The 20,755-nt window shown below is 36.3% G+C and overlaps 2 protein-coding genes across 2 annotated transcripts in view; both read left to right on the forward strand.

Annotated features, from left to right (window-relative positions):
• The window catches only part of LOC130420701 (uncharacterized), a 254,668-nt gene that overhangs the window by 65,363 nt on the left and 168,550 nt on the right, over window positions 1–20,755 (forward strand). The window lies entirely within an intron of this gene.
• LOC130420691 (C-type mannose receptor 2-like) lies at window positions 2,940–9,714 on the forward strand. The gene is made up of 5 exons (XM_056748182.1): window positions 2,940–2,973; window positions 3,845–3,883; window positions 3,970–4,320; window positions 6,063–6,404; window positions 9,350–9,714. Exons 1-5 carry the CDS (start codon window positions 2,967–2,969, stop codon window positions 9,712–9,714), a joined length of 1,104 nt encoding a protein of 367 aa, XP_056604160.1. The 5' UTR covers window positions 2,940–2,966.

A 20,755-nucleotide genomic window follows, 5' to 3' on the forward strand; every position in this document is an offset into this window, starting at 1 on the left:
AGTTAGAGTGATTAAAATCTCCCGCAACAATAAATGCAGCCTCCGGGTGAGCAGTCTGTTGTTTACTGATGGCTGCATGAAGTTCTTTCATAGCACGCTTGGCATCAGCATCCGGTGGAATTTAAGCTGCCGTTATAATGGTTGAAGTGAATTCCCGTGGCAGATAAAACGGTTTACATTTAACCATGAGAAACTCAAGGTTAGCCGAGCAGTGTCTCCCGACAGTAACAGAGTTCGTGCACCAAGCTTTATTGACATAAATGCACAGTCCACCTCCTCTTGTCTTACCGGATTCCTCTGCCGTTCTATCCGCGCGGTGTGTGTTGTAGCCCGCTAACTCAATAGCGTTGTCCGGTATGCCGCTGTGTTGCCATGTTTCCGTGAAGATTATGACATTGCAGTTCAAAAGTCTTTTGTTGTTGATGATGCGGAGTCGAATCTCATCCATTTTGTTCACTAATGATCGTACATTAGCAAGGAAAATGCTGGGTAAAGAGAGCCGGTGTGGTGTTAGCGTTAGCTTAGCTCTTAGCCCTCCGCGTTTTCCCCGCCTCTGTTTACGATCTCGACGCCGCCGGCGAGCACTTCTGCCCGGCCGTGTCGGGTGCGTAGCATCGGAGGTTTTGACGATCTCAGGGACGAGTTGAATGTTGCTGATATAACTTCCGGGAATGCGCAAACCGATATCCAAAAGCTCATGCCGGGTGTACGTTGTGAATGCACAACTGTTCTTAACGAACAGGCCCGAGATGAGCAAGAAAAACACTATATAATTGCTAAAACTGGAGAGACGCTGAGCCTCGCGATGTTCACGCGCCGCCATCTTGGTCCAATTATTTCATTAATTTGAACTCTTTGAGGACTCGGGTTTTGACTTGAGACTTGCTTGTGACTTGAAAGGAATGACAAGGTTCCTCCGCTTGTGAAATCAGCTGCTGAGTTCATGGGTGTAGAAAAATATGACAGGACTTTAAATCTTTGGCCCCTGGACTTTCCACCTCTGGTTGGAGCTAAACTGCATATAGACTGCAGAGCTGTGGCCCTCCAGGACCAGGACTGCTCACCCCTGCCTTAAACTTTCATATTCAATCAGAGTTTCAGTCATCAATACTATTTCAACCACAAAACTGCTTCAAACATTTAAGATGAAACAACACCAAAAAATCATAGGAAAGCGTCTTTCTAAAGGAAATAATGATTCCATTCCAAATTTCTTACAACCCGATAACCAAATTAACAGTAGATTTGACATAGGCCTTTCAGGCTAGCAGGACTTTACCTGAGGAACACAACAGAAATCAAGGTGTTGTTTTGCCTACAAACTTCACAGACCTCACCGCAGCTGAGCATCTATCAAGATGTGCCGAAGCAACAGATCTGTGACTTTACTTCTCGAGCGAAAGGGCTTCAAAGATTCTCTTTTAATGTTGTCAGAATGCTGTCGTGTTGTGACGTTCATGAACTCTTCTGGCAGCATAACAGGGAATCCACAGAATATTAAAGAGATGTTTTTATGTTATTGTTCGGTCAAGTTCAGTAAGTCACAGCACATAATATCCACTCATGAGTCTCACAGTCCACGTTTCATGCAAATCAGCTTTGTATGCAGGAACATTGAGAATACTGTGGAATTACTTTATTAAAGGTCACTTTTGTTAGTCGAGAGCTTCAGGCAATCTTCATTTGAATGAGGAGCAGAACAGAACTAAATGTACAAACACATCAATGTAAAGACCAAAAACAACATTTGGATGAGATTATTTTTGTCTCCATGACTCACTACACCCATGACTGATGTCGGCTCTGACTGGACACAAACAGAATTCACATTCAGTTATTATATTTACATATTTAAACCTGTACGTTTGGTTTGTCTGCCAAGTCAACAATCTGATGTCACCATCAGCTTTCAGAATACTCACAATGATGTCAAAATGTGACCTCACAGCAAATTCTGTGTGCTCAAACTGTGATCTTAATATTGTACTTTGAGTGTAGAGCAGGGGTCCACAGGTTCGGTCCTGGGGGGCCGGTTTCCTGCAGAGTTTAGCTCCAACCCTATTCAAACACAACCACCATTATTGTTATCCGTGTTTGCTTAAATTGGGATCTTGACTCTTGGAGTATTTTCTTTACTCTTTTACAATGCTCATTATTGTGTTTTAATAAGAACATCTGGGCATTAACAAAGAAAGAGATGTTTAAAGATGGGAAATAACAATATAAAATAAAAATGAAGACAATTGGTCATGACTGATTTGATTGCTCTGCTTCACACGTAAAAGATACCTTGGCGAAAAAAAATACTGTCACACTTGGACATCGACACTCATCATACAAACCTCATCAATGGTAACAAATGTAACACACATTGATGGCTTAATATTAGTGAAACTGACCTATTAGTCAGATATGGTGAACCATACCCGAAATGTGACTTATGCTTTCAACCTATCCTTAGTAAACGCACAGCAAGTGGTGAACACACGTACACCTGGGCAGCTATCACTGCAGTGCCTTGCTAAAGGGCACCTCAATCGTTACCCGCCGGCCCTGAGGATTGAAACAGCAACCTTCTGGTCACAAGTCCAACTCTCTAACCAATTAGGCCACGTCTGCCCTAACATTAGAAAAAGAGATCTCGACTAGAGCAAACACTGAGCACTTCAATGGTGGATTAATGAAATGTCAACATGTTTTCAACATTAATTGTGGGTGCAAAAGTGATATTGATTAAATCCCATTAACATTGATATATCAACACATGAGAACATTGACTCAATGGTTGTTGCTGTTATGGTAACTTTGCTAATAGAGACTGACGCATATGCAAATAAGAAAACTAAAGTCTTTGTAGAGAAATAATCAAATGATGTGATGTGTTGAAGATCAGATCTGATATAATGACATATAAACACACAGAGAGAGACAAACAGGAGCAGATTCACCAGAGAAACACACAAGAGATGACAAGTAAGAACTATTTACTCTCTCAATCATATTCAAATCATTCTTTTCATGATTCTGTTTTATAAACACCGTCATTCATCCTCAAGAACTTCTAATGAAGCTACTAGAAAAAATCTTGTCTAAGTACAGCTACAGATAATTGTGTTTAGCTTTTACATAAAAGGTCTTTTAAAATATACTTACATTTTCTGAGTGAAATAATTGTTCAGCTTTTACTAGATTTGTTTAAGTAAAATTTGACTGTATAAAATTTGAGTATATACAGAAACTGAAGAGATGCAGTTAGATATGGCTATGTTGACATTTACCAAACGAGACTCACAAAAAACTTTCATAAAATGTTCACATTTTCATTTGGTTTAATACGTTTACGTAATACGTGGTTAAGTACATTTGTTATGACATTTCACATGAGAATCTACCCAGCATGCATTGTAGCATGAAGTTTTCTTTTGTTGATTCTTCATGTCGGTGTGATTCTAAAGTCTGCAAAGTTTAAATTTGCTTACATTTTTTAGAGCGCTTTTTAGACATAAAACGCATCCACATTATCAACCATTCTAACCTTTTTCAGCATTAGCATACAAACCAGATGAAACCAGTCAATCAAGCTTCAAAATGACAGTCATCACTTCTTGACTTGTATATCACATGCACACATATCAAGAGTCAAGAGCCCAACTCAAGGAAACACTAATCACCACGATGATGAGTTTCAAGTAACAAAAATGAAGTGTTACCCACCTATGGGCTCTGTGCATGTTAAGGGCGAAGTGTTTCCTATTTGAAAGACATGCCCTGGGATTAGTTTCAGTAGAGAGTGTTTTATAAATGGAAGAATATGATAATAACATATGAGTTCTGTGTTCCTCAGAAATGTCTCAGACTCTATATTTCAGTCTTCTTGTCATTGGTGAGTTTGTGTTTTATGTTAGTTTTATAATGTCATGTGAATTGATTCTGTGTGTTTTAATAAAAGACTCAAACTCTTTCTTTCAGCTCTCTGTTCATTATCTGAAGGCATTCAGCGCCGCTATCACTATATAAACATGGAGAAGACCTGGACTGAAGCTCAGAGATACTGCAGAGAGAATTACACAGATCTGGCCACAGTCAACAACATCAATGACATGAACGAGCTGAAGAAGACTGTGAATAACAATCAGAAGGTCTGGATTGGACTGAAGAGAACAGGTGTTTATAAATGGAAGTGGTCTCTGGGTGATCCTGTCAAATATCTGAACTGGGAAACTGAACCATCAAATGTCACAAATAATTGTACCATTATGAGAAATGGAAAATGGCTTCAGCAGGACTGCAATGTAAAGTCACAGTTCATATGCTACAATGGTGAGTGACAACAAACCTTCACTTTAAGGGCTCATGTGTTTATTTTATTTTGTTTGAGGATTACATTTTTAATCCTCTATGGAAAAAAAAGATGGTTGTGTTTCCTATACAAAACTTAACTTTTATAAACGGGTGTTTGCTTCCTAAATAATGCATTTACCGGCAAAAACAAAGATTAGAACAGATTATCAAAACTATACCAAGATGTTTCTGACACATGCTGGTGTTCCCTGATAGAAATCAACCATTCACTGTAAAAATCAAACTTGCTCAAATCTTTTCCCTACAAAAGTTATGAATAACGTTTTAGTTGAAGGAGTAAAGTGATTGTTTTATACATATGAACATTTTATATCCAAACACAATTCTAACAAACATTGTTCAATTGGCTGGATTTAGATTCTCAAGTTTTGGGCCAAAACGTGTACACAAAATTTGCCCACTTTGCAAAACAGTGTAATCTCAACAAACAATACTGCAAGAGTTGTTAAGTTCCCAGGATGCATTGCTGCATGTTTAATTGTGTGTTTTTTATTTAATTGTCTTTTAAAGATTGGTGTTGATGTCGTTGTAACTGTTAGTTATCTGTTGTGTTTATTTTTTTTAATGAATGATGTTTGTTGATGGTGACCATGATTTTCTTGTGTTCAGTGTTGAGTTGTTCTGTCATTCCAAAAAGTACTTTTTGGAACAATATGAAGCATGTATAAATCATTTTTTTGTCATTTTGGCAGGTCATTGAAGAGGCGCAGGGGTGTCCATAGACCTATTTGACTGGGGCACGTGTCCCAGTATAAATTTAAGTTTAAATAATAGTACTTTTTTGTATAATAATTAACATTGATAATAGCTGCAAAAAAAATATCTATATGCAACGTATCAACCTAATTCACGCTAGTAAAAGCAACGCAGTTGTGCACTTTAGCAAGTCAGAAAACACCCACTCGTGCCGTATTTTTACTCAGAAATCCATATCCGTACACGTCTGTGTGTTACCTTGCAATAACTGGAGCACGCAGGCGCACAAGGGTGACGACACGTTGCTGAGGAAACATGAGTAACCTAAAGTACGTTTAAATAATATGGATTGATCATCATTAATAGACCTGTAGATGGACATCAGAATTGTTTCAGAAAAACGTTTGTCAAGTCTGTGAAATGATATTGTTTTTTAGAAAAAACATTTCTGTTCTGTTCTTTCAGAAATAAATTAATTTTTTAATTTACAAGCTCTATTTTACGACATCACATCAAAAGTTATCAGTACCTATGGCTGAGATAACAACGTGCTTTTATGGACAGTGCAGTTTAATGCAGCACAGTTGTTAAAAAAATAACCAACTTTGTTTGGTCTTGGCTGTGAAACCCTTTTTTAAGATAAAATAAGTTCTTTATATTAGTTGGAACCATAACATGACTGGCTTATTGAAATATTATTATTGCAAATGCTTGAAAAGATGAATAGTGGTACAATGAAGGAATGTGATGGTAAAGTAATGGGTTCCTGTGCACCAGTAGAGCTTTAGGTCCAGCAACAGCTCTGGTGAAAAGCATGTTTTTGCATTGTAGAAACTGAATATGAACATGTGTTCTTCATGTATTTCTGTGGTTTTGTATGTGTGTGGGACATACTGCAGTAACTAAAGACTATGAGAAGAAAAGAGTTTCTGAAGATTCACATATAAACTGTGAGTGTAAGAATGATTGAAAATCGTGAGACTTAAATTTATTTTCTTCAACAGACAACAGTAAATCATACATCATTATCACTTCTGATAAAACATGGAGTGAAGCTCAGAGTTTCTGCAGACAGTATCATACTGATCTGACCAGTGTGAGGAACCAGACTGACAATCAACTGATCCACAACATCATTAATGATCCTCACACATCTGTCTGGATTGGTCTGTTCAGAGACTCGTGGGAGTGGTCAGATAACACTGACTCCGCCTTCAGATACTGGAGGGCTCATGAACCGAATAATGCTGGTGGTTCTGAAGATTGTGCAGACAGTATAATGACAGACAATGGAGAGTGGTTTGACACGTCTTGCAATTTACTTATGAATTTTGTGTGTCATGAAGGTGAGTAATAAAAGTAAATGTAAGTTAGTTCTTCTAATTGAAGTTATTTTGATGATATTAGTTATTTTGCACACAGTTTTAAGATGATAAAGTGCTTTACTATATATTGACATTGAAAGCATCCATGTGAATGTCCATGAATCATTCTGATTCTGTTAGAAAACAGGAACATAGCCAATCACACAGTTGAATTCATTGATCCGACTCAGATCAACTCTCCTTTCAGAAGTATCAGTACCCTTTAACCCACAAGCTCTTGTCTCATATTTGAATGATTATTATTTTTTCGTTGAATAATAAGAACTAATGCAGCTTTTCAAGAGTTGTTGATTGAAGATGTCAGAGGTTGAAGCTCTTTTATTATTAACTCATCTCTGACATTAGGACATGTGCCTAAAGCATTTAAGGTGGCTGTTATAAGGCCTCTTTTAAAAAAACCCAAACTCGACCCTAAAGAACTAGGGAATTACAGGCCTATATCGAATTTACCTTTTATATCTAAAGTTCTGGAAAAAGTAGTTTCAACTCAATTATGCTCCTTCCTCCAAAGGAATGACATTAATGATGAATTCCAGTCTGGATTTCGAGCATGTCACAGTACAGAGACTGCTTTGATCAGAGTTACAAATGATCTGCTTTTAGCGTCTGACCGTGGCTGTATTTCGTTATTGGTGCTGCTAGACCTCAGTGCTGCATTTGACACCATTGACCACAGCATACTTCTACATAGACTCGAAAATTACGTCGGCATTAACGGAATAGCATTGAAATGGTTTAAGTCTTATTTATCCGACCGTTTTCAATTTGTAGCAATAAACAATGAGGTGTCCCGCAAATCACAAGTCCAGTACGGTGTACCACAGGGCTCAGTCTTGGGACCCCTGCTCTTCGCATTATACATGCTACCTCTAGGAGATATAATAAAGCGACACGGAATTAGCTTTCACTGTTATGCTGATGATACTCAACTTTATATTTCCTCGATGCCTCATGAAACCCAGCAGTTTCATCGAATAAAGGATTGCATAGTTGACTTAAAAATGTGGATGAGTAACAATTTTTTACTACTAAACTCGGACAAAACAGAAGTGTTACTTACTGGACCGAAAACTGCTATGCGTAACAACCAAGAATACTGCTTAACGATTGACGGATGCTCCATAAAATCCTCGTCATCAGCTAAGAATCTTGGCGTTGTATTTGACAGTACTCTCTCATTTGAAAGCCATGTCGCAAACACCTGTAAAATTGCATTTTTCCATCTTAAGAATATATCTAAATTACGTCATATGCTGTCACTGTCAGATGCAGAGAAATTAATTCATGCATTCATGACATCAAGACTAGATTACTGTAATGCACTTCTAGGTGGTTGCCCTGCGGGCCTATTACAAAAACTGCAACTGGTTCAAAACGCGGCAGCTCGAGTTCTTACACGTACAAAAAAGTATGAGCATATAACCCCGGTTCTGTCAACCTTGCACTGGTTACCTATAAAGCATCGCATTAACTTTAAGATCTTGCTTATTACCTATAAAGCCCTACATGGTCTAGCGCCGCAGTATTTGAATGAACTTCTATTGTATTACAGACCACCACGTACATTACGCTCTAAGGGGTCCTGTCAGTTGGTAATACCTAGAATTTCAAAATCAAGTGCAGGTGGTAGATCCTTTTCTTATCTAGCGCCTAAACTTTGGAATATTCTTCCCTGCACGGTCCGGGAGGCAGACACACTCTGTCAGTTTAAATCTAGACTAAAGACTCATCTTTTTAATCTTGCATACACTACACCTCCATAATATTAATCCTCAGAGGATTTAGGCTGCATTATTTAGATCAACCGGAACCAGGAACACATCCAACAACAAATGATGTACTTGTTGCATCAAAGAGTGCAGAACAGTACTCTACTCTCAGCCAGTCTTGTCTCTTTGTTCCAAGGTTACCGCAGGATGCAGTTCATGCCCAGACCTGATGGCAGAGCTGAGAATGGGAAGCGGTGACCTGACAAGAGCTAAGAGGATAGAGCTGGATAAAGGACGTTACAACTTTGTTTTTTTCTACAACATTTCAAATGCTATTAGATTGTTAATGATAATCTTTAATTTTTATATTTTTATTAAGCCTTGTTGTGCAAGCACTGATGAGCTTGTGCAGAGGCAGCAGCTTTTGCCAGAGGGGAACTGGAATCCCCTGGTTGGGCCTGGGTTCCCCTGAGGTTTTTTTTCTCGATTGGAGTTTTGGGTTCCTCACCACCGTTTGCATATTGTTTTGCACTATCTGCCTGGCCGGGGGGGCTGCTTTAGAATTCATACTTGTATTAAATGTGTCTCATGTACAGCTGCTTTGTAACAATGAAAATTGTAAAAAGCGCTATATAAATAAAGTTGAGTTGAGTTGAGTTGAGTTTTAATGTGATTGATGTTGTTCTTTGAAGGAAGCAATTTATGTGATCTACATTTGCTTTGGTAAACCTGGATCTTATATTTCAGTATGTATTAGTCAGATGAGCTTCAACATCCAAGTTTTGTTAGACACATTATTCAATAAACCTCATGTAGTATTTATTGGGTTTGAGCTCACATCACATGTTATTTTATTCAGAGAACTTCCATGCGTTATCATTTGTTTTAGCAGCTTTCCTGTAGCTCAGTGGTAAGAGCATTACTTTACCAATGCAAGGTTGTGGGTTACAACCTTGCATTGGTAACCCCGTTACCAGGGGTTTGCACATACCTATGTATACATGTATAGGATGATGCAATGTAAGTTGCTTTGGATGAAAGCATCTGCAAAATGAGTAAATGTAAATGTATTTTTTATGTAGTTGTTTAATGGGGTTAATATGTATCATCTGGAGATTCTTATTAAGTTACTCAGTTCAGTCTCAGTGTTTGTGTTTTGTTCTCATGTTCAGTTGTTTGTGTTTATTGTGTGTTCAGATGAGCTGATATTGATCCAGAAGAATCTGAGCTGGACTGAAGCTGTGAGATACTGCAGAGAGAATCATGTGGATCTGGTTTCAGTTGATTCACGGGAGATTCAGCTCTGGGTGAAAGCAGCGGTTCATCAGGCCTCGACTGCTGAGGTGTGGCTGGGGTTACGTCTCTCCTGCTCTGTGGGGATCTGGTTCTGGGTGAACGGAGAGATCGCTTGTTATCAGAATTGGGCTCCGGGGAATGAAACAGCAGTGGACGACTGTGAGCGTGAAGTGAGATCTGGAGCGGTTCAGTCTGGAGGAGATCATCTCTGGATTAGTCTTCCTGAATCTAAACAACTCAACTTCATCTGCATCAGACATGATTGACAATTCAATGATGTGTGTGTGTGTTTCACTACCTGTAGACCTTAATCTTTTTAGTTTTTTTCTGGGTTTCACATTCATTTTTATTTCATTTATGTCTTTAGCAGTATATAGAGGCCTTCACGTTTCTTTAGTAAATCATTTTCTATGGTTTGAAGACACTAATGTTCTCTAACATTTGACAAAGGAAGTCATTTTGACTGTTTTTAAAATTTGCAATGTAACAACTTGAAATCAAACCCATATAGCTAAAGTAACCTGACTTTTCTTAAATATAAGTATATTTTATTATAGCATTGTTGCTTTATTAAAATGAATAAACACTAAAGAGTTCTAAGTATTTCTACCACGAACTACCATTGCGGTCAAATTGACCGTATGCATTACAGACAATCTATCCTTTAAGTGCTCTTTCCCATCATTGAAGATTTGCGCCACTGTTGCCTCACAACTTATTATCTGGTGTCTTTTTTCTTCTTATTATTGCTAACCTGAAACATAGCTTACCCTCAAAATGTCTGCAAAAATGAAATAAAGCTTTCCAAATCAGTTACTTTTTCCCACAGGTTAGTGAATATTCTTTATAACTGTTTGTGATCTTGCCAACTTTGTGATATGTCCATACATGTCTATAAAGGTATTTACAATGCAATGAAATGCATATTTTAATATTTTATTACTTATTATATTCAAAAATTTATTTTTATTTTACATCATTTTATCTACTTCGAATATCTGTTATTAGCAGCATACCCAATAAGTTCTGTGGTTGATTATGAAATAATACATCTTTAAATTCGTAGGAATTTCAATTTCGTGTCATTTCGTTTATTATTACCTATCCTAATAAAACACATTAATTTATTTATACATTTTGATTTCAGTGGTGGGTACGTTCGTGTTTTCCAAATTTAGAGAAAAAACGGTTAGGTATTATAATTTCTAAAATTCACAACATATTTTTATCTAACAAAATATTTTGCATCAATCCATATTTGTTGCTGATCAGACTTTCAAAACAAAATTTTCTCTGCGGTGAAAAACTTTGCTTTTCTGCTTGTCGGTGTCCTAAAACAGAACACCAGACACAAAGCGAGGCACACACATTCGGGTGCGGTCTGTTAGCTTTTGTAAAATTATATACAAAAATGAAAAGTATCAATTATTTATTTTATTTCAAGCAATCGTAATGTACTATGCCCATCTGAGTTCGCTTTGCACTTGGGGATGTGGTTTAGGATTTTGACGTTTTTTAGTGTGATAACATTAAAACATATGACAACAGACATTCAAAGCTTCTATCAATATTATGAGTTAATATAGAGTACATTTAATTTAATTTTGGAGTTATTAATGCTAGGAGCTCACTTCATGTCTTATATTCTATAAAGTGTTTAAATGTTTGAAAGCCTTTGTTGAGATTGATGGTGTGTCTGAACAACTCCACTAGTCCAACATTTTAAAACTCAACATTTTCTAAATCCACAACACTAAATCAAATTAAAATTGTGCTTCTCAAACACATGTCTCTCATAAGTTAGGAATGACGTGATGATCATGAAAGTCTGCCACAACTCAACCAAAACATTTTCTCCTGACTTGCCATGACAAACATAATCATATATTGTGTGAAAATAATGATTGATTTATAATACTGGTGACGATCAACAAAAGAAAGCTTATCATAGTACAAAACACATTCATGACTCCCAGCATGCATTGCAGTTGATCTGTTTATCTGCAATAGTTTGATGAGTGTTGATGTCTAAGTGTGCCAAGACAATTGCCTGTTTGTTTTATCACAAAATCTTTGTATTTGTGAACGAGGACATTCGAATCAGTCATAAAACATCAACTTTCACATTATTTAGTGTCACTTCTCATCTTTGTTTAAGCTTGATAGGCGTCTCAAAAACATAACTTTAAAGCATCTCTTCTGTTCTTATTGAAAAACTATTGTAAACAGTTCAAGAGAGAAGAGATTTAGGGTGTAGGCCTACTCTCACTGTTCAGGTTGCTCTCGACAGTGTCGGAGCACGATTGTCCCCACTCCCCCGCTGGCCTGTGCTCACATTTTTCTTACACATCCACAACCGCTCATGCTTTCATCATTATGTGAGACTGCTTCAAAGCAAAGGTAAACACAGCGATCTCTCTCAGCACAACGGAATCCATCGCAATGTTCAGTTTATTAGTGGTGTTTAACTTCATGTGTGCGCTGCACAGACCAATCTGCTTAAATAATGTCATTATCATAAGAGAGTAAACAGCTCATTATGCTTTTAAATCAACCTCTCGTACTTCATGATCGTAACACACGGATTATGTTTGACAAATCGGGAGAAGTTTTGGCTGTGATGACACACACCTGCATGTGTAAGTGGGCAAGATTTTTACGGTGACAGCTGAATCTCAAGGAGGAATTAAAACAGTCGCATAATTAACATCATGCCTTCAGTCCTGCGCTCTTCACTCACACTGCGTATGGACCACACCTGAGCCCAACCAAACCATGCTCTGGCACACCGTTTTCAGGTGAGCCAAGGACTACTAAACAAAAGCATGCCCAGGCGCGATACAGAGCGATTACACCATCGTAACAGGCCTTGGGGGTCAAACGTGCTCAGGCACAGCTTAAATTGAATAGTGATTGTAAACTCTTTAGTTATCCAATGTCAGTGATCAAGAGCCCAACTAAAGCAAATATCACAATAATGGTGTTTTGTTGATGTATAAATTTAGATTTGAATCAAGTTTTTTTTAACTTATTACCTTATATATTGAAGTAAAATTTAACTGATCTACATGTGTAGTATTTACTAACTCAAGAATCAGTTTTGTGTACCCCTGCCTAATTACAATACAAGCAATTGATGAGACCTCCTGTTCCTGACCAATTTTAGATCAATTCAAGCTTCTCTGATTAAGTCAATTTTAGTGTTTAATTATTCAATATTTATCATTCATAATAAGCAGATGAACTGTTGTCAGTTATATAAACTAATATTACTCCATTTTTTATAAGTAATTCATATTGAGAAATAGGTAGACTTTATCTCATTTCTTTTGGTGTGTCATGACTCAAAGCTGATAAATTTAGGTACTCTTTACTTAAAAACATACAATATAATCTATTCAATCTATTTGAGTGGAAATTGTTATCTCAATATTATTGAGTAGATTCAGGAAGTTTGCATGTAGTTTACTTTGGTACCTAATATATGTGAGTAACATTTAACTTATTTGAATGGGTAATATTTACTAACCATTTTAGAATCATTTTTGTTCAGTGCAATCGGATCCCATGGCCAGACTGAGATCATTTTTATCATCTTTAAGAGTTTTAAGAAGTGCTTATGTGAGTCTGGAGATGGTAGTGTAAATGCTATGAGTTTATAAAAGCTTTGATATGCCAAATAACCTGATACCTGCTGCTTCTCCAAAGTTTTCCAAAGGCCCTTATGCTTTTGTAACAGTTTTTAAAAGAACATATAATTTAACTATTTGTTTCAATTTCATAAAATGAAACATTTGGTAGTATTCATTGGTGTTTGAATGCCCCCCTCCTGTGGCTGATAATTGTACTGCAGACATTGTATTTAGTCCCTTCTCTCTTGCCGTACCCCAACAGTTTTGAGTGTCGCTGTTTTTAAGGTTTCTCAAACTCTTACTCATTATTGACAATATACAATATACAATATATATTTTTTTGACTCAATTTATTACTTATATGTTTTTGAACATGAATATAATGTGTTTAGCACTTGCTTTGCATTTCCTCGTTTCCACAAGTGAATAAAGGTTAATTTCATGTGTTCATTGTGATATGAGATGAGTGGAAGTGTAAATTCTATTTTTTTAATTATAAACTTTTTCTGCAGTGTTTCGTTTCAGCCAAACTGATTTGTGTTTCTTAGTCTTCATAAAATGGTTTGTTGTTTTCATGATGTTTTCATGTTTATGTTATGTTTGTACAAGCAGCTTTGTGTGTCGCTGCTGCGGTTGTAAACTATATCTGCTAAAAAGATCTAAAAATATCCTCTGTGTGAATGTGTGTCCTTCACCTGTCTGCTACACTATCAGTAAGCCGTTTAAAGAAAAAAAACACCTTTGTAAGATCATTACTTGTGAGTCTAGTCGATGGAACACACAAAGTTTCGGACGTAGACACAGAAGTGAAGTTCACTCAAAGTTCAATGTTTCACGAGTTCACCTGAGCAGATAATGAAGATAGCAGGGGTAGTAAAAGTATGCGTGTTTGGCGTGCTGTCCGGGTAGTGGGTTCTGTGCTCGCCGGTTCCATCCAATACCGGAACGCTCCCGCCCCCCAGTAGGGGCGAGTGCGCTGAGCTCGGAAACAGCCGAACCCAGAACAGAGCACTTCTGCTATCGACAAGAGCTCAAGCAGAGGAGCCAGGGAGGAGGTGGGATGTGATCCTTGAGAGATGGCTTCGGGTAAGAATCTTTCTCTACTTATGTGCTGGTTCGCTTGAGCTGATAGGGTATAGTGTATGATTGCTGATTGCGAACCAGCAAGTCTTAATTATATGCTCTGGCTTCTCCCGAACTTTGTTAATCTATACACTGTAAAAAATGCCTGTGAAATTAACGGTAAAATCCTGTTGTTTTCACACAAAAAAACCTATTATCAGAAAGTGTCCGTAATAAATACAGAAAAGCACTGTAAAATTGTCTGTAAGATTAACAGCAAAAATTTCAATGTTTTTACGGAAAAAACCCTGTAAAAAAATGTTGTGAAATTAACAGTGAAATTCTGTAGTTTTCACAGAGAAAACTGTAAACTTATTTATGACGGCTGAAAGAGACCAACTAAAGCAAACCCTGATCACAAAAACGGTGACTTTAAATAAACCAATAAAGCATCAAGTCATGGCTGTTATGCTGCAGTCCCTGTGAAGCAGAAGTGATGATCGTCTTCAGTATTCTGACGTATTTACGAGATGAATAGTGGGTGTGGCTCATGTTTTCTACTGTGAATTGATTGGATGAATAAAAACAGGATGTTCCCGTAATTTTACGGTAGTTTACTGGCAACCACAGCTGCCGGTATTTTTCCGTAAAAACTACGGAATTTGTATTTTCTCTTTTCTTTTCTGATATTAAATGTTTTGTGGGTCACCACTAAGCTGAAGAGTGGAGTCTGTGTTTAAGTCAAGGTCAGGCAAAGATATTCTGATGTCATGCTTGCATGTTGCTTTGTTTAAAAGTGACTTTAATAATGAATTACAAAGAAATAAATTAAGTCAATGTAATGTTTTCACTTTTATGCATTTGGACCAAGTTTTCATTTTCTATAAAGAAATGCTGTTGATATAAAATACTCAAATGTATTAAGTTCATTCACAGTTTGAAGTTTGTGCCCTGAAGTTTTAAACTGCAAAGCTGTTTACGTTCTTTTCCTGTATTTTTTACGGAATTTTACTGGCAACCACAGCTGCCGGTTTTTTTCCGTAAAAATTACGGAACATTTTTTACAGTGCAGGCACTTAGCAAGTTATACAGATATTTAAGCAAAATGTAAGAAAATACTATTTTAAGAAATGCTCTGATGCCAAAAAGCCTCCAGCAGCTCATGAGCAGGAAAGACGTGTTTGATATTTTCTGTTGGGTGTGGTGGGACATCCTCTACCCTGTTAAAAGCTTTAAAAGTTACCCTAATGCTCAGTGCAATCCTGAGAGACTTCACGTGTACACCACATCTTGATTCATACAATATTTGCAGTAAGATTTGAGAAAGCCATGGATTCAAAGAAAAACAAAACAAAAGGATGGCAAAACCAAAATTGTAATAACCAAAGTTCCAAAAAGGTCCAGGCCAGTTAATCTAAAGATGAAGAAATTAAAGCATCAAGAAGAGACCAACACCAGAAGAGAACCCGGTGACTGTGGCTCCAGTTACCCCGAACCTGTAGACTGTGGTCCTGAACCAGGTGACTGGTTCTGCTGTGACTGCTGCTCCGGTGATTCCTGCGACGATGCCGGCGACTGGAATTGTGGTGAAATTTGGCCAGTAATTTGGAATGATGGGTGAGAAACAGTAACTTTATAATCAATGTCTCTTTTATCATCGCTTCCAACAAGATGAGCATTTTATTATTTTCTCTAGATCATGAAGTTTTATCGAATTGTAATTCAAAAAATAAACTGAAGACAATATCTGTGTGGATAAACCGGTCTGGGAACAAGTGACCTACTGAAGCTTGCTATTTTTTACTGGAATAATAAGTCAAATATGGTGCTTAACAATTACTATAATGTTTTATTTTATTATTATTAGTTATCTAGTTGATATGAATAATAAAAAGCTCAGTAGTATGTGTGTATGGCACAAAGAAAATCTAGTATTAGACTTCAAGAGTCAAGAGCCCAAATAAAGCAAAATCTGATCACAATAATATAATGGTGGATTGTTGAAATTTCAACATTTTTATAACATTAATAGCACGTGCCATCCATCCATCCATGTGTAAATTAACATTGATAAATCAACAATTTATTAGATTGATTCAATAATTTCTAGGTGTTAGCTTTCTGTCTTTGGTTTCTGTGGTATTTCAATAATATTAAACCTGAGTAGTGAAATAAAGTCATCCGAGGTTTTCACATGAAAAACATTTTTCCCTAAACTTTTCCCAAATGCATGTTAATATTTTGCTGATGCAATTGCTTTAAAGTGAATATGAACTTGTTCTCTTTGCAGGATTTGAGGTCTGAAAAATACAGAGCATATGTTCTTTTATTTTGACCTGTTTCCCAGATTTCATTTTCTGCAAATAAAAGCAAATAGAAACAATATTTTTATTTGATAAATGGGAGAAATGTTGTTAGTAGTTCAATGAATGAAACAAAAATGTTAATTTACCCTAACCCATAAATAGAAATTCAGAAAAACTAAAATGGTGCTTTGAAATGGTCTCTTTTTTTTGTCCGCAGCTTAAATATTTGAGAGAGAGTAGATGGATTCTGGACAGCTCCAGTAAAGAACACCATGAATACAAGGACAACAGCACAGCAAACTACTATCAAACCACAGTCAACATCAGGATCATATCATTCTGACACAAATTAGGACGTTTTCACACATAAGGTTTTGTTTCATAACCGGGTGCGTTTTCTCTCTTGGTTTGGTTCGTTTGGATATATGTGAACACGGCAATCGTGCTAGGATTCGCCCCAAAACAGTCGCTCCGAGGCCGCCTGAACAAGATGGTCTTGGTCCGATTGCAAACAAACTCTGTAGCGGTTCGCTAGACGTATGAAAGCCATCCGACCCAACAGACCAATGAACCAGACTGTATCACAATATATGACGGGGATCGTTTCTGAAGAACTACATTGATTATTGTTTTATTAACCATGAACATACCTCATGGCTCTTTGGTGGCGGGGAATTCTCAACTCAACTTTATTTATATAGCGCTTTTTACAATTTTCATTGTTACAAAGCACCTGTACATGAGACATATTGAATACAAGAAACACAACTAAAGGCATATACCTGTAAAAACAAGAAATTCTGGTGAGCATGTCAATGCTATTTAAAATCAAACTCCCAATTGATTTTCTTCGCAAGAAGTACAAGGGAATACTGTTGTCCCGTTTTGATTCTTGCTCAAAATAATGAAGTAACATAACAGAAGTAACCAAACAAATCACAAAAATGCTGCGTAAATGCTGCCTGTCCATCCTGACGGATGACATCTTTGAGCGGAATCCCGGAAAAACAGATACACTCTGAACAACCGAAGGAGAGAACAAAGCAATCAATCCACAGGTGTGAAAACGCCCTTAATCATCATCGTTCAAAAAAGTACACTTTTGTTTGTTTTACTGAATCCTCTTATGTTCACATTACTTAAACATGTATGAATATATGAATTTAGGTGCACTGATAAATAAAGATGTATATTGATGGTCCCTTTGTCCACACCTTACACTGTCTGAAAAAAAGGGTACAGTGAAGGTAGACTTTTTTATCATATGGGAACAAAACATTTTCATTGACTCAAACAACATATTTCATCACAATGACAGCTGACAATGAAGACTTGACTTTAAATACAAGAGTCAAGAACACAACTTAAGCAAACACTGATCACAATAATGGTGGCTGACAATAGTTTTTAACATTGATTCAATTGTTTTCATCTGCTCTTTTGATAAGGGAGTTTGATTAGAGTTGAAGATAAACTCTTGAGGGAAAGTAGTTTCAGAGTTTGGGCACTCTTTGTGATTCCTTCTATTTAACTACAGTGTTATTAGGAAACACGTATCGCTTAGGGCTATTTCTTCTTAATTCTCTTTGACAGTTGTTCCCAAACCTGTTTATGGGGACCTGTTAACAACAGAGAAATATGAAGAGGAGTTCAAACGCAGTTAACAGTTCAGCTAAGAAAGGATTGCATAGGAGAGATAAAGTTTAATTTTATTATACAATTGTCTGTTTGAATACTTCCGATTGGCTGGAAGGTGTTCATTAAAACTGGTTAATGCAGAGGTAGTTTCAGTCTGTTTGATCACAATTTGAAACAGTACAGGTGATTCAGGCATCTGCTGCGTGGCGCATTCCAGCGTTAACTTGCATGCTGAATATAAAATAGAAACTATAGCCTGGCTTGTTTTTCTTCTAATCCCTTTCTGTTAATCTTTGTTTAATAAGGTTTATTTGTTCGTGCTGTGTTGTTGCCAATATGTATTATTGTTGTACTTTATTGTTATCCTGTACATTCATTATGTCACTGTCTTAATTTATAGAAAACTACAAAACCACATCTTGTGGTGACAAAAAATGGGTTATACTCATAAAGAGACTCATCATTTCCTCTCTAAGTGAACAGTCTTTGGTGGGCCAGTACCCTAAACCAGCAAATTGTCCATATGGTGAAGAGCTACTATCACGTTTTTGTTATATATCAGACATGATAACAAAAACAATTCCTTAATTCAGGTTAAGCTTTTACAAACTGCACTTGCTGGTTTTGGGTCTGAAGGATCTCCTAACCATATAAAGAAACGGAGCCAAGTGTAATTTTTTGTAAACTCATGTTTGTAAACTCTAGAGATTGTCTGAAAGGTTGTGTACATGAGCTTCAAAAAACATACTATATTGCCTTACAACTAAACAGCATTGAGTTTAACTGATGTATAGGACTAGCAGAGAGATTGATTGATAGATAGATAGATGTCTTTTAACGTTAATATAATAATATACTGTACGTTCCAGCAAGTGATGTTAATAAAAACCCTTTTCTGTCCGCTGTAGTATAAAGTTCTGTTTAGATTGTATTTCCATTTCATATGAATCCTTTCCGTTGTATATGAATATTTATTTAAATTATGATTTTATAAATATCCTTACAATATTGTATTGTAGTTAAACCAAAGTACATATATGTAAGGTAAAGAAATAAAAAAGTAAAGTGTTGTTAAATTATGAAAATTTGAATTATCGACAAGTGTATTTTCATAAAATTGAACATTACGTGGCATTTTATGTGCACTGAAAAAAGTGAGACATTGCATCAACTTAAATTTTTTTTTTTTAAAAAATGTAAACAAATTACAAGCAATTTTATTAGTTTCTCTCGAATTATATTTATGGCTTGGTTCAAATAAAAATGTATACATTTCAACAAATCACCATTATTGCGATCAGGATTAGAGCATTGTGCTAACAATGCAAAGGTTGCTGCTTCAATCCCAGGGAAAACGTTGATGTATGACAATTAATAACCAACATGGCATTGAATCTGCATGTATAGACAAACAATAAAGATACATATTTATTAAAGCTTCAAAACAGTAAAATGATTTTACCCAATTACACTAAGTTAAAGTTATAGTTTAAATGACATCTTGTCAATTCAAACCTTGATTGCTTTCTTCCGCAGAACACAAAAGAAGATATTTTAAAAGTTGATATTCGGACAGCACTTGTTTCCATTCACTTCTATCGTTTGGACACAAATCCAATGGAAGTGAAATGGGGCCAGCCAACAACACTCTTCAAAATATCTTATTCTGTGATCAGTGGAAGAACTAAAGACATACAGCTTTGAAATGACCGGAGAATGAGGAAATTGTGACAAAATTTAAATTCTTGGGTGAACTATCACTTTGATACTTATTGTTGCTTTGACTCGGTTAGGTTTGGGATACATGAGTGTTAAGTTAACTCAGCGTACATGTGTTTGTCACAAAAAAAAAAACTATGAAACCAACTCTATTAAATACTGAGTTTATAGAATTTGTAGGTAAGTGAGCTGTGAGAAATATCATAGTGTTCATTTTATTAACAAATTTAACCTAGCATACATTCTCAAAATGTTCAAGCACAAGGGCTAATACACTGTAAAAAATTGAAAAAATAATACTTCAATTGGTAACACTTAAATAATTCAGTTGGTAGTTAAAAATTACCAATTTAACTTGTTTACCTATTACCACTTCGATTCATTTTTTTAAGTTGATCCAATTGATTATTTTTTACACTTTTATTAGCTGCAAAATGAAAATTGGACCAACTTAACTTTTCTTAGGTTTCACCATTTGGAATCTTTTTTTTTTAAGTTCATCCAACTGATCATTTCTTACAGTTTTGTTAGCTGGGAAATTTAAGCTGAAACAACTTAACTTTTTTTGGTTTTACCATTAGAGGTGTGCACGAATATTCGAAAATTCGAACTGCAGTACTTATTCGAATAATAAAATCGCTATTCGAATTTTGCTCAAATATTGCTCTGCTGGCCAAGGACAAAAAACTAATACTAACAGCCGTCAGGTGCCCAATATAGGAAAAGAAGAAAAGAAGAAGAGGAGAAAAGAGCAAAATATAAAGGTATGGAACTACGTTCTCTGTATGATTACGGTAACGTTATCCAGTCATCAATCTAATGTTAATTGGTGGTATAACGTTAACTCTTAGCTTGTTAGCCTTCTTGCTATAATGCTTCCTATGCTTATACAACAATAATTCGGTCTTAACTCAACAAACACGAGATCTAATTTCACCATAATTTTGTAC

This window comes from Triplophysa dalaica, chromosome 5 (assembly GCF_015846415.1).
Source record: "Triplophysa dalaica isolate WHDGS20190420 chromosome 5, ASM1584641v1, whole genome shotgun sequence".
NCBI lineage: Eukaryota > Metazoa > Chordata > Actinopteri > Cypriniformes > Nemacheilidae > Triplophysa > Triplophysa dalaica.